Source organism: Paralichthys olivaceus, chromosome 21 (assembly GCF_024713975.1).
Source record: "Paralichthys olivaceus isolate ysfri-2021 chromosome 21, ASM2471397v2, whole genome shotgun sequence".
Lineage (NCBI taxonomy): Eukaryota > Metazoa > Chordata > Actinopteri > Pleuronectiformes > Paralichthyidae > Paralichthys > Paralichthys olivaceus.
The window spans coordinates 15,924,938-15,940,041 of record NC_091113.1 but is presented as its reverse complement, the minus strand read 5'-3'; the positions used below and the strand labels follow the sequence as shown (position 1 = coordinate 15,940,041).

The following is a 15,104-nucleotide window of genomic DNA, read 5'->3' as shown; positions in this document are numbered from 1 at the left end:
TTTGTTGATTTGCTAAATCCTGGTTTTCATTGTTTTGATCAGTTGCAGGTCAAGACAATTTTTTTCTGCAACTGTTGATAACTGAAAACGAACTGAGATCATTGGGTTATGATGCTGATTTCTTAACAACCACATCTTTTAATGTTTTTTTAAGCTCCTTTATCCACGACTCTCACCTACCGAGGTCACAGAGAAACGAGAGAGAGAAACACTCTGAAAATGTCAGCAAACAGGTCACACCTTGTTAAGTCGGACCTTTCAGAAATTCTGAGGTCATGAACACCAACAAGAGGGGGGCATAAAACAGGGTCCCATTTGAAAGCAGCATATATTTCCGGGCCTGATCTTTTTGTTGTGTTTTCTCCACTATAGAATTCTCTCTCTCTGTTTGACCCTCCTCTCTTGCTCTTTTCTTGTTCCGACAGGAAGCAGCCAAGCAGACTGGAGGTCATGCAGCAGATGGGATTCTGTGGAGATTGTGTGGAATCTTTGAATGCTCTGTCCGCTCTTTCTCTCCCTCATCCAGGCATTCCACACATTCCACACTGATTTGTCCCTTAAGGTACAGCATTGACGTATTTATGTAAAGTTTTGTTTTTAATTATTCCATATGGTGTCCTCCCTCCTTTGTCTATCATGTTTGTGCTATCCCAGAAATATTTTGAAATACACAGATCATTTTTATTTCTTTACGCTTTGATTCCCCTCAACAGCCAGAATCTATATTTACTGCAGGTTGTACGTTTAGAGAATTCAGCTGTCAGCTTCTTACCCGAGGCAAGACCACATCAATCTTGTTTGAGCCTCTTTACACTGGCTCCCAGTAAGTATTGGTACTGATTTTAAGGTCTTATATATAAGAATATAATATTTTATATATTAAGGGCTGGTTCAGGTCTGCCTCGGACCAGCTTTTAGTTTGGCTGCTATATGCCTAGATTGTTGCAACACATGGACTAAATAGAGCTTCTCTTTCCTCCTCTCATTCTTCATCAAATTAATGTCTCATTGATACATGTTACTGACTACACTTCTTCCCCATTACAGATCCAGGATCGCGGCTGCAGCCACATCGAGCAATGTGGTGGCACCTGATCATGGATTATGATCACAAGCTTAGATATGTGTCCTATATGCTACTTTAAAAGGGAATACCTTTATATATTACAATGGTCATTGCTGCTCCCTTCATCTCTGTCAGACATTTTCTTTTGTATAAATACTTTAAACATCGATACAACTCTGTTGATTTGTTCTGCTACACGCAGCAGGTTTCTACATTTTCCATTTAAAGGAATTTTTGCGCAGGATATAGTTGAGGTTTAAGGGCCGAGGATGCTGAACCTTTTTAAGGGCTGTGATGTAAATTGTTATTTATGAAAATTGGCTATAGAATTAAAATTTGACTGTTTGATTGACTTTCCTGTTGATACCTTGTTGCCTGAGTCAGGAAAGGTTTTCTGATTTAATGTTCTGCTCTTACACTTTCTTCGATCTAACACCAGTGGAATAAAATTAGCCTTGTAAAACCTTGATTTTGCTTCCATCAGCTTCCGTTTGCAGAGAGCGATTATGCTGTGCTAAGACTTTTCTACACAAGTGTAAAAACAGATGTGCCCTCTCTCTCTCTTTCGCTCTCTTTTTGCCTCAACATAATTCTGTTTGATTCCATACAAACAGAATTTTCGGACCTATGGGATTCTTTATCTTGCAGTTTCTGATGTTGGATATGGTCTACAAGGCCATTCCTCACTTGGCATCAGTGAGTAGCAATGGAGCATATGGGATTACGGGAGTCCTGTGAAATAATCTGTGGAGCAGCACCACAGTAATGAGAACATAAATCATGCTCGAAGCTGTGTGTCTGCATGCTATTCCACAGGGGCTGCTTTCATAAATGTTACACACTCAACTATCAAAATCACAAACGTTCGGGTTAAAAACTGAGTCTGTGTGAAGTCACAGCCACAGAGGGAGCGAATATCTGATTCATGTGATTGGCTTTCAATCTTATTACAGTCCTGAAAGTTGACGTCTCATTCTGTCACTGTCTATTCTGTTTAATCTCCATTTTTGTTCTTTTATTCAGTGATACATACATCCAAGCATGATGACGTTTGGTATAATACAGGAAAATAAGATCCACACTTACCTGTCCAATAGTTGCATCATCTCCTCATACTTGTCAATGACCTTGGCTCCTTCCGCAGACTCCAGACACCTGCAGAGAAGATGAAATCTGACAATCCATGCCACAATTGTAGCCAATACCTTCCCAGTGGCCAGTATTCCAGAACATCATTTTTATGAGGCCTTTAAAAAACCTTCACAAAATGTTATGAAGAGGAGCAGCTAGAGCTACAAAGTGGAAAAACACAGTTTTGAATCTGTGATGGGAGGAGACTTACGGGTAGGAGAGATTTCTGAATTTGGAGAACTGGGTCTGGATGCGCTTCTGTAGACTCTGAGCCCATCTCAGCCCACCAGCTACTGGTGGCATATTCATACTCACGACAGGCGAACCTGAGGAAGTCAAGTGTGTTTAATACAAAGTCAATGGTGACTGAGATAAGAACTACACTATGTTGTCAGAGCACACACAATGCACAAAATAAGGTTGCCCCAGAGAAGAATAAACCAAATAAACCTTGGTTCTGGTGATGGTATGGTTCTGAAACTCTCTTCATGGATTTCTCTCTTTCTGATTAAGTGTTTCAAATTGAGACCTTTCCAAATTTAATCCCTGAACGAACCAGTGCGAGGAGCAAACTGTCCCAGAGGTTTCTTAAGCTATTTTCAGACATGTCCAAGGAGGATCTCCTGAAAATGGGATCTGGACTACATCTGCAGTTTGCCTGTCACACAGGATGGAATGTCACGTGACTTTGTGTACAGTACATCAACACTGGCATCAGCTCTTATCACCAGAAGACATATTCATTGGAGTTTTCTACCTGTATGGCTTCACTTTTTCATCCAGAGGTTTTTTGTTTTGCGTCTTTTCCCCTGCTGTGTTCTCACATTGACTTCTGCAGACTTCCTGCGGACTTTATACTAAACTCCAGAGGCGCTCATTTGTGTTCAAAGAGTTCAGTGCATATTTGAAAGCAGCTTAATAGATCTGACTCTTAGATCGCTTGTTCTTCCTGTTTTGGGGGGCAGTTTGTGCCTTTATTAGAGAAGTGAGAGACAACGGGAAATGAGAGTGTGAGTCAGAGAGATGGGGGAACAACATAAAAAGGTCCGCTATAGCTGGACCTGCACTGGCTCTGCTTTATAACACTATATTTATCTATTGTGCTATCAAGCCACCAAGATTGTTTTCATTTTATTTCCCTAAGATCTCAGATATGGTGAATGTTTCTGACATTTCTGCTGCCACCCCAATACAATGCAAGTGAAAAGCTATTTTGTTGGTTGTTGAAAATAAATGACAAAGATTTTTATGGCTACAGACCTCTCTGTCAAGCCACTTGCTTTTGGCTGTGTCTGGAATTAGTGTGCTTTCCTCAATGGCTCATTCACTACTCCCTGTTTGTGGTAATTTACTCAGCAGTGAGCAGGCGACCATCATTTTTCATCCTCACAGCTATAGACTAATATTTATATATATCGGTGCCCCTTAAAAGAGACCGTTTGTCTACCAATAATATTCTGTCTGTAGTGAAAGGTGCATATTATTATTATTATTCTCTATATTGATATTTACTGTATTTGTAAATGTTAATGCTCAAAATGTAACACACATTATACTGTTTTTAATTTCCATAGACAACTTGTCTAACCCAAGCTACATGGTTTAACCTCCCGATCACTGTCTATTATGGGGGCCATAATTTTTTTAAAGCTTTGCTCACTCGTTTCTCTGTAAAGTGATTAAAATGAAAATTGTAAAAATACAGAAATTGTTCTGAATCTCACCAAGCTTCTCTGTAAGCTGGATGTGTTTGTCATAGATGCGTTTACAGCAGTTCAGCTCCTTCTCAAACGCAGTGACAAGGAGAGGGTATCGACTCAGAGCATCTGCTGCCACTAAGGGGCGTTCCAGCAAGCTACCAAACATATCCACAACCTGCAGACAAGAGATTAGCAAACAGGCTTTAATACTTGTTTGTGACAGTGTTTGTGCATTTGTAAGAAAGAGTCAGATTCAGTTTCCAGACCTTGAAGGTGGGCTCCAGTCCGGAGGCATCATCAAAAGCCCGACAGAAGATGGTTCCTAGTCGTCGCTCTATGTCATCCACCCTCAGCTTGAACTTCCTCACATCTTCTTCAAACTCCTGCAGGGAAGAAAGCACAGTTACAGCGGCAGCTAAAAAAGCATTCAGCTTAGACTGTGCCAGAACGGCACTTCTTCTGTTCACATCTCACTGACTCAAAGCCATCCAGAGGGGACTGACTGGGTCTTACATGAAAAATAAATTGCTTTTCTTGCTATTTTGGCTATTTTGGTAAAAAAAAAAAAACAGGACGGACCAGATTGTAGAGGTGTTTGCCCTTGAAAAAAAGAAGCATAAATTGAAAAGTGTTCAAGGGTAAAAATTACACTGAGTGAGTAGCCTGTGTCTAGTATTACATAAAACTATTGCAACCCACTTTAAAAGTTGCTCTTCAAAATGTTTGCCTTTTTATCCCTGCAAGCATGTGAGCGAAACCCCTGTGCACCCAGTGATCCTAACGCTCCATACCGTATTGTTCAGGTCCAGGCAGTCATAGGGTTTCTCTGTGATGAATTTGTAAGTATCTGCAAACTCTTGGTCAAGCTGCTCGACCTGCTGGCTGAGTGCTTGACCTCTGACACCTCCAATCACCACTTTCTCAAGCTTTAACATGTCTAAAGCTGTTAACAGGATGTCCTATAGGGAGAAAGTGACAGGAAATTCAGGGCACTTGAGCTCAACTACAGTATCGCTGAAGTGACTGTTCGGCACCTCAGTCAACAGTGCTGACCTTTGATTAAATACTCACCTTAATGGACTGGATTCTATCGATAAAGCGGTCAAGTCTCGAGAAGACCAAAAGCGGGGAAAAGTCCCAAGGCTTAATCAACTTCCCGGGCGTCTGGTACTGGCTCAGATTTGCCCTGCGGTCCTCGTAGGTGGTCCTGAAGAGCTGCAGGGTTTCCAGGCTTGTCAGCACCATTGGGAGACTCTCAGAAACCTCTTCTTTCAGAATCTCGTCCGGAACGAGATACATCTGGGCCTAGTGTTGCAGAGGAGTAGCAGTTAAGTTTTGATTCCCTCATCTCAATTACAGCAATGGAATAGATTCTATTTAGCCCAAAGCTCTTATCAGTCTTGAAGTGGCCTGGGAGCAGGATCTGGGGTTGGAGCTGTCAGCCAGGATGTGGGAGTCTACGCAGGGACTAGTTCATAACTCCTCATTATGTGCCACAGACTTATACAGTGTTAGCTCTTATACCATAATCATTGCACAAATGCTTAATACTTAACAAACATATTGAGTGGAATCGATATTCTTATCCAATCCTGGCAAGAAAGCAAATAACCCTTTATTTTATTGTTATTGATTGTTTCTTAATCATCAACTAGTATATTTTTGGAACCGTGAACTTCTTAAAGTTCAAATTCTTAAAAAAATTAATGTGAACTACTTCATTTTCATCTGTATGAACTTAACTTGAATGAGTTCATTTTAAGGGTGAACTGACACAACACTGTTCATCTACAGAAAATCATCCAAACAAACTATTTTTATCGTTGTACAGACAATTGAGAAATGTCTGCATTCATGTTTACATTTTATGTTTAAATTAAAAAAAAATTATGTTTATATTTTTACTTGTATTTAACTTATATGTATAGTTATTTGGAATAAAGACTTTGGTTGAATTATAAACTATCAAGCTTCATATACATTGGCTGATTGTTGCTGGTCACCTTTTCTCCCTAATTACTATTACTACCTCACATTCAAATAATTATGGCTCAAATTTTCAAAACAAAAATAAAACAAAGAAAAGTATAACTGCTGCTGACCTGCTGTATGAGGAGGTTGCAGGTCTCCTGTAACAGAAGGATGAGGCGCTGTGGTGTGTTGTAGTGTCTTGAGTTTGCCCACACCAGGCATACTGTGTGCATCAAAGGGCCAATCTGACGTTTCACATCAGGAAACTCCATGCTCTCCAGGTTCTCAAACAGGTGCTGGAGGGGACTCAAGTAGATGCTGATGTCTTTTGCTTCTTCTAAGGCTGCAAGTGAAAATGTTATCAAAGTCAATTCAACCAACTAAACCACGTGTGAAAAAGAAGATGGCAATAAATCATCTCAAATCATGCATCAACCAGATACACGCTACACCTCAGAGACCCAAGTCTAATTACATGTGTCTCATGTCAGATGTACAGATTCATTACCTGCAGAAACGTTCTTCTGCATGTTTCTATAAGCAGGGAAATAGCTGCTCTCCGCAGCCTCCAACAGCTTCCCCATCTTGTTCACTTTAGAGGATGTTAACTGGGAATGGACACCCTTCAAATCTGCATATCTACAAGTGGGAAAAAGAAAGATGGAGGTCAAAAAGGTTCCTGTCACATTTGTACACTTGTGAGTGTGAGTTTGGTGTGAGCTCTACAGACAAAAAGCAACAGCATTGATGCTGTAAATGCAAAAGTTACAGTTTAGGGTCATATTAACTTACTTTGATTTGTATTTTGCTTGAATTATATGACATAGAGAACTTGTGTTTCAGAGTTAGAAGATTGAATGTACTTTACATTGGGGGGGGGGGGGGGGGTGATCTGACTATACCAACCTAATCAAAGTATAATCATTAAGTGAAACATTAGCAGTGTAGTATGTTGTGTAAGTTGGTGTGTATTGTAATTCTGTTGAGTGTAATTCTGCCTTTAAATGGAGTTTGTGAGAAGTTGTGTACACAGTGCTTAGCATTTAAGTGGTGAGGACATGAGAACACCGTTGCTAGGCAAGAGCAACAAGGTTGCTAATACAAACTTTATTGTTGGAGTCTCAAAGCTATAGCATCTAACAATTTAGCAAGCTAACAGGCATTCAAATACAAAGGCTTAGTGACAAATGGAATACTGGCATTTTCGTCAGATCAAACATAAACTTCAGAAGAACATTAAAAAATTAAAAAAATGCACACAAGAGGATTTAAACTCTGATTTTAAAATGTGGGAGACTACAGACATAATGACAGATTTAACCGATTCTTAATATCCTAATCTTCAACACACACTGGATGATTTGGCCAGAAAGTCAGACCATACACTTGCCGTTTGTAGGAAATTATTTCACAGTGGCAATTCTGCAGACTTGAAATCTCATAGAATTTTGCAGCGCGAGCTGTACAAGCACACAACATCTGGTTGGTGACACTTCCCAGTCAATGTACTCTCTATTTCGCTACCCACAATTGTTGGAAGGGGCAAATCATGTCTAAAATCGGCCCTGATATCCTCTGATGCGCAGCAGCCTTAAAAGAACAAACAAGTTTTTTTCAATATGTAATTCTGCTACGTTAGTACAAAAAAGTAGAGTGCACAAATTGCTTTTTTCCCTTGACAGCACAAGTGTGCTCCGAAAATCAAACAATTAGTAGCATCAGCAAGAATTTAGAAAAAAACAACCAACTTTGAGGTCCTAGAGGTCTTAGAGGGTTATTTACACACATTCTCATCCCTGGAACAAGTGCTGCTGAGGAGCTGCCAGTGGATACTTTGTGTCTGTAATAACTGAGGTGCTGACCTGTTCTTCCAGAAGAGCAGTTCTGTGTCCGGTGTGGGGTTTTTGCCTTCTAGCAGAGCCCCAGAGGAGTCTATCTTCAGGAAGGCAGAGATCTGACGGCTCCACTCAATCACTGCTGACTCCAAGGAGTGGATAATGCACCTTTCCACAATTCCTCCCCTGTATGGTTTCATAAACCATTAGAATGTACAAGTAGGAGAAATGATGCATTGACACGAACCTTTATGTCCTAGCTGTTTGTTTACCTTTTGCCCATCTCCAGGGCGGCTTGCTCCACTCTCTCAAAGTCAATGGGGAGAGGCAGCAGAGTCTTTCCTTGGACTTGGCCTGACATCACAAACACATGATTCTTCAGGGAGTGGACGTTGGGCACAATATCCTCAGACACTACCTGTGGCCATTCAGTGTGGTTGCTCCTGTTAGAGAGCAACGGGACCAGCACCTGTGAACGTGTAATGTAAAAAGAGTTTAAAGGAATAGGTTTGTGGTTATTTAATGAGTTGTGGATTTAGATACTTCTTGAAGTCCCCTATTTTGTCTGGAAACAAATTTAAAATCTTGTTATAGGTCTTCATTATTTAAGTAAATGTTTCCCTTGCATGAGCTTCGTTAATTAGAACTGTAGTCCACTTAATACCCACAATGTACAATGACTGGATCAAGAAAATGCTAAATATATTGAGATTTTCTTTTAATTTATGGAGTAAATATGGGCTTAATCAAGGTAAATCTAAAATAAAAGTTAATATCTAAATAATAAAATAAAAAGTGCACACATATAACAAATGAAATGATAAATAAAACACAAGTCCGCAGACTTAAAGGCATAGCTCAGCAAAAAATAAATATTCACTCATTACACACCACTATGCAGATGAAGGGGTGGGTGAAGTGTTTGAGTCCACAAAAGACTTCTGGAGTCTCAGGGGTAAACAGCGTTGCAGCCAAAACCAGTAACATTTGAAGTCAATCGCGACCTCTTCTTCAGATGTGATAAAAACAACAGAAAAAAAATGAAAATGCCTCCATACTGCTGGTGTCATCAACGTTACCGCAGCACCCGGGCCCGCACCACCAGGCTCAGAGACGGTTTTATCCCCCAGGCCATAAGACTTGTAAACTCCTCCCATCTGTCATAATTCATCTCTCTGCACCTTACAATATTGGCACTACTTTTTTATTTTAAATATTCTATTTCATTTTTTACATTTTATATTCTATTTTAATTTTTCCCCTGTGTAATTTCTGAGCTTGGCTAAAGGGGAGCCTGGGACTCAAGCATTGCATTGCCAGCAACTGCGAAATGTAATTGTGTGGTGCCATCCAAGTGTCCGCGGGCCCCAACATTCATATTAGGCTCCAAACGGCATCATTTACACCATGTTTTTAGCCTAAATGTCTACTGATATCCTCATCCAAGGTGTGTTCACCTTCAGGCACACTGTCACGTGGCCACGTCTTCTAGCTGCTTACGGTGGTGGACATTTACCTTAACATGACATTTAGACCTTGTTTCGAGTCGGATATGAACGTCTGTGCTTGCAGACACTTGGATGACACCACATGAGCAGTATGGAGGCTATGGAGGTCCCTTTAAGGCACACTGCCTCACCCACACTGACCACATCAGAGGGCTGGTCACCTGTTTATTCAATTTGAATTCATATTGAATGTACCAAACTCCACAGTGTGTTTCCCCGAGCCATTAAGAATGTACATGCCAGGTTTACAGCAAATTAGATGAACCGTTTGCAAGACACGTGTTCCACATACAGACATATTTGAATGAGTATGAAATAACAGTGCAAATGGGAAAGATGGCGGGTGTTGGCTTCATTTCTGGATAGCTGGGGGAGGTGGAGACGCGTCGTCCATCTTTAAATACAGTCTATGGTTCCACCCTTAAGTGTAGTTGAGTAAAAGTACTTAGTTACTTTCCAGAAACTAATGCCAGAAATGGAGTCCCCATCCCTGTCTTTGTGTTAGTTAGCAGGGTTAGCAAGGGTAACTGGTTAGCTTTTGGATTGTCTGTGGTTAGTGTTGATTTTAATGGTTAAAGGCAGAAGAGGAGTTTAATATTTGTCTTTCAAAGCTGCTAAATACTCAAGTCTTTACTGACTGCAGTACTTAAATACAGTACCAGATTAAATGTACTTGTGTTACTTATTCTGAGTGATGTACAAACTTCACAGTCAGTCCATGAAGCCAGTCCCCAGCCACACGGAGAACACGCTGCTCACCTCAACCACGGCGGAGAAGAGCTCCAGCGGGTTGGAGGACATGTCCCCGCAGGTCAGCTTCTCCCTCATGGTCTCCGCGGTGAGCGCGGTGGTTCCCCGCTTCATGAAGTACACAGCCTTGGTTCTGGGCGGCGCGGAGCCGAAACCGGCGGCGGCCTGGAGCGTCCCGCCGACGGTCAAACACACCACCAGGCTCCGCTGCTCGGCTCTGTCCAGGAAGTCCTGCAGCACCTGGCGGTTCTCCTCGCCGGAGACACATTTCTGCCACTTGTCCTGTTTGACTTTAAAGGACTTCAGCACGAAGTCGGCGATGAAGAGCAGCCTCCGGTCCTCGGCAGGTGACTCCTCCATGTCGGCTCCTCTGTCCCGGGTGAGTGCCTGCACTGATTGTGTCTAGGTCTCCATGGTAACGCAACGGCAGCGTAGACCCGGTAGTTGATAGTGAAGGCGGAGGACCTGGATCTGACCCTGGATCAGCGCTGACCTCTGACTGACACCTCCTGTTCCTGTTCACACTTCAGGCTGACGATAACAATGGATGCTCATGATCCTACTGTTGTGTGACCTCCTCAGAAATGCAGTCTGCTCAGTGTTATTCTCCATTTAAATATTCATTTGTATTTACACCGCACCTTTCAGTCATAAAATATTCATTACAATAAAACCAAAGACATGAAATAAGAGATCAACAAGAACACGTGAGCAATACAACTCAAATTTAGGATAAAAACTAGCCAAAGGTATAAAAATAAGTAAAAACATAGATGCTAGTACTTCACTGTGCAACATATACAGAGTTTGACAGTTAAAGACTGTTTTCTTATGTGGAAGGATTTTGATTTGTGTAGGATTACACACATACACATTCAAAAAGAAAAACAAAATGTAATCAGCTGCAAAAAAAACCCATAAGAGGGGCTTGATCAGGGCATCCTCCACTGGAACCGCTATAGTTTAGATCATTCAAAAAGCAATGTGAGTCTAACAATTAATTCCACAAACGGTCTGTCTGTCTGTAGAACACGTGTCTTTGGGAAATTGCCAGAGAAAGTGCAGTGAAGTTTGGTGCAGATAAACATGTTGTGATATCACTTCCAGCTTGGAAGCCAATGTACCGTTTACTGATGTGGGATCTGGGAAATTAAAACTTCCACTGCTCATACAATGGACTTATCACTATAGGAGACACGTGTCCATTTAAATGCCTCCTCCAGTTTAAAGTTTAAACTACTCTGCTTTAATTGTATAATAACTATGGTGTACTTAAATTACATTTACTTCAAACTTTTCAGATATGTTGAGTTTATTGGCAAGTTGATACTGTGGCAGGTGAGTTGTACTTGATATTACAGCAGAAAAATGTACTTAGAAAGTTCTTGTGCAAATTGTTACAAGGATTTCATCGAGTGAATCATACAGGATATTTCTTTCTGTGTATCCTGCTGTAGACAGGCCTTGTACAATGGATACAATATCTGGACCAACCGTATGAAATATAAAAGTGTGGATGAACTTCCTCATCTCCATTATCTTTTTCTAGAAATAACGAGGAAGTTCTTCACATCTTCCTGGGGAGGATTCAACTGTCGGGAAACCAATCACAGAATTTCTAGTTTTATAGAGAATTCCCAGCTCATGAGTCTGTTCAGTATCAGTTGTGATAAATACAAGTTGCAGTGTGAATCAGTGTGTGTGTGTGTGTGTGTGTATCTGGCACGTTATGAATTAAATCAGACAACAGTACATGAAGTATTTACAATTTGTTGAGCTATCACACATAATTGTAAGAGGAATGACGATTTAAATATATGCAAAGTTTACTTTTGATTTGTATTTGTACAGTCCAATATTCTTTTTTGTATTTTCATAACGGTGCTAACCATTTGAAAATGTGACTTCAACTTGTATTTCAAGCTTTTACATTTTCCACATGACACTTGTGCATATTGGACCTTACATAAAGATATATATGTATATGGATATGTATACTGTGTTTTTAAAAATGTATAAGACGTATGACCATTAAAAAAGAAGATTTTAAAGGTCTCTGGAGAGGTTCATTGCAGCTGCATCCAACTTTGCTAAATCAAATTATGATGAACATCAACATTACTATTCTGGATTATGTTGTTTTCATTTATCACATGCTGAGGAAAAACATTATTAGACAAAAATATGTATTATTTTACCAGTAGCCTGTAATGAAGCTACCTTTCATTCTTCTTTTTATCAAAGATCTTGGTAGTTTTATGGGGATTGTTGTTTTAATCCATGACTCAGAGATGTAATGCCACAGTTGGTCACAGGGTGGCAGCAATGTGTTTTAATCCTAGTCTTTTAACAGCATGCTCCTGATTTGGCAGGTTGCTTCATGGTTTCATTTAGCAAACGTGTTCCCAAAATCCAATAAACCTGATTCTTTGAACTGTTGTCATGTCTGATCAGAAACTTCAGAGGCCCCTGGACAACATTATAAGTTCAAGCTCTGTGGTTAAGTCTCAGGCATCATCATCACCCACTCAACTGACAGAAAAATAGATTGAAGTTATCTTGAAAGCTCTCATCTGTGTCCCCCTTTTATCTCTGTGAACAATTATCAAACTGCACAGGTAAAGTCTGCATTCACGCTGCTGTTTGATGGAATTTGGCTGCAGAAAACACAAAGTGGGCACGATCCGTTCACTGTTCTGATCTGGGATGTAAAAGAGGATTGTCAGCTACATGGCATCAAAAGTTTGCTTTGCTGTCTCATGGATGTGCATGTCAAAGTGCAGCATGACGGACCTCCAAGGAAGGTGTGTGTGTGTGTGTGTGTGTGTGTGTGTGTTTGTCAATGTGTGTGCAGAGCAGAAGGTATGAGTCATTCAGTTTGCTCAACTAAGGAGGTTCAGTTCCACTGAATGGACTTTGAAGATTAAGATGACAGACCAAAGAGAACCATCACAGCCAGGCTTTCCATTTCAGAATCAAAAGAGCCGCCCACTTGTTGATATGACGAAGGCCACGTCCAGCTGGGCGGCTGGACACTGGAATACATAAAACAGGAATGTCTTACTCACGACTAACTTTTAGATCAGTCAGAGGAATTAAAGCAAGACAGCTGGAGCGCAACAACTGTTAAAGTTGTTGATCAATACTCAGTTTTGCTCACAGGTTACCAGATGAGACTGGAGAGATAAAACAAAATCACATTTTGAGCCTTGAATGTGAGACATAACGATTGTTCCAGCTGGCTAAGCTGTACCTAGCTGCAACTGCTCATATTTTTAATAACTCACAGCTTTGACTTTTATGCTTTATCTCAAATCCACCCACTGTGTTCTAATAAATATTGGCACTGTTGTTATATCAGTGCCACTCTGAAACCTTCTGTTATCAGTGTGGACCCTTTGCAAAGGTTTATAATAAAACTTCTTGATCCTCATCTTTTGTTTTGTATCAGATTTCCACCGCAAACCTGGTCTCAGAAGTGGGATCTCTCGTGTGAGTTTTTTCGAGCCCCAGAGAGACGGTAACTGATCATCCTGGACAGAAGTCCAGCCTCAACCTCCCAAGAAGGGTTTGGAGACCTGAGGACCTGAGTTCAGGGCCCAGACTCACTCATCGCTGAGATCCAAGAACCTTAGAAGGTGAGAATCTGAAATATTGGTCACAGATGCAACAATTATAGGTCAAGACCACTTTTGTCAAAGAAAACTTCATATGGCTCTGAGTTACATTTGGCAGTATGGCTCTGTTGTGGCTGTATTTGTGTGTATAAATAGTGAAATAATTTCAATATCTCCTCATACATAATGCACAAAGACAGTATACATCCTTTTGCAATCTCAAGTACCTTTCATATTATATTTTCCGTCTGTATTAAAAGGTTTGTTATGTTCATGTTATCTGTGTATTTTTATTTAATTCAATTATTTATATAATTGGCTATTTTATAATTTCACATGTTCTATTTTCTACCTCATTCTGAATATCTGCTGCTGTAACGAGTCAATTTCCCCGGTGTGGGATCAATAAAGATTATCTTATCTTATCTTTTGATAAATAATGATAATTAAATCCGACAGAATTTATGTCATTGCATCAGGTTTTATTTTAACTAAGGATGAAAGCTGACATGACGAGCTTATAAGCATTTAACATTTTGTTTAGATCTCTCTATCAATCAATCAAATTGTATTTGTAGAGACCATATTCACATATCACAATTTGTCTCACAGGGGTTAACAAGGTGCAACAGCCTCTGTCCTTAATCCTCAACAATAAGAAAAATCTAGCAAAAAAAATAAAAACCACCATTTACAGGGGAAAAACACATAGAAACCTCAGAGAGCCAGTGCACAGAAGAGCGATAGATGCAGCGTGTAACTGAGAAAATCAACAAAATAACAGTATTTACAACATTGATTAGATAGAAACAGTTTGTAACATAATGAAGAAGTGTGTCAGTGTTTGAAATATTTATACATTAGAAAATGTCTGATAGTGATGAGGAGAGCAGCAATGAGAAATTAATTGAGGGGTTATTGTCAGTAATGGATGAATATGTGAGCAGACATACTGTACATATTTTCACTCTGACTACAAGAAGTGTTTCTCTCAGTTCAGTTTGGGAACAGGACATGGTGTTGTAACCCACACCTGTCACCAGCAGGGGGCTGCACAGTTCTTTGAATATCTCATTCTCATCTGAGACATGGAATCAGTCGATGCCAACTCAACATCACTAAAGTATCATTAATATATGGTTTCGGGGTAAAGCTAAAAATATTTTCCTTTTTGAAGTTCAGAAATGCTGTGTTCTTTGTGAAGGACGAGGTGTTCCACAGAGCCGTGTGACCACAACCGTAAAAGGTTTTAGTTTGTCCAGTTTAGACCACAATAAAAAAACATGGGGGCCTCCACAGAGAGGACCCCCCTCCATGTAAATATAAAGTTTTAAAATATAAAGGGCCCAGAGAGGAGCGTTAAGAGTTCATGGTGATAAATCTTTTAAACTGAAGGCGACTGTGTGTTTAGTGAATGAGCTCCACCAAGTTAGATATGTAACGTTATGTAAAGTTGTTCAGCTCGCCAACCTATTTGGCTTGACTACGTTACTGTGAGTAACTTCAGTAATAATGTTTTATTAGAT

At 40.2% G+C, this 15,104-nt stretch overlaps 1 protein-coding gene across 2 annotated transcripts in view; it reads right to left on the bottom strand.

Annotated features, from left to right (window-relative positions):
• The window catches only part of LOC109627161 (dynein axonemal heavy chain 9), a 129,741-nt gene extending 119,133 nt beyond the window's left edge, over positions 1 to 10,608 (bottom strand). Inside the window, exons 1-13 of one of the 2 annotated variants that reach the window (XM_069517209.1) lie at positions 9,971 to 10,608; positions 7,976 to 8,172; positions 7,731 to 7,889; positions 6,377 to 6,507; positions 6,000 to 6,211; positions 4,969 to 5,202; positions 4,689 to 4,856; positions 4,164 to 4,280; positions 3,922 to 4,072; positions 2,409 to 2,523; positions 2,153 to 2,221; positions 1,754 to 1,810; positions 241 to 441 (exon numbers count right to left, since the gene is read on the bottom strand). In XM_069517209.1, the coding sequence (XP_069373310.1) occupies positions 241 to 441; positions 1,754 to 1,810; positions 2,153 to 2,221; positions 2,409 to 2,523; positions 3,922 to 4,072; positions 4,164 to 4,280; positions 4,689 to 4,856; positions 4,969 to 5,202; positions 6,000 to 6,211; positions 6,377 to 6,507; positions 7,731 to 7,889; positions 7,976 to 8,172; positions 9,971 to 10,321 (2,162 nt within the window). In that variant the 5' untranslated portion in view covers positions 10,322 to 10,608. The remainder of the gene's footprint in view (positions 1 to 240; positions 442 to 1,753; positions 1,811 to 2,152; positions 2,222 to 2,408; positions 2,524 to 3,921; positions 4,073 to 4,163; positions 4,281 to 4,688; positions 4,857 to 4,968; positions 5,203 to 5,999; positions 6,212 to 6,376; positions 6,508 to 7,730; positions 7,890 to 7,975; positions 8,173 to 9,970) is intronic. The other variant, XM_069517208.1, reaches the window with a different exon arrangement.
• Positions 10,609 to 15,104: the final 4,496 nt, after the last annotated feature.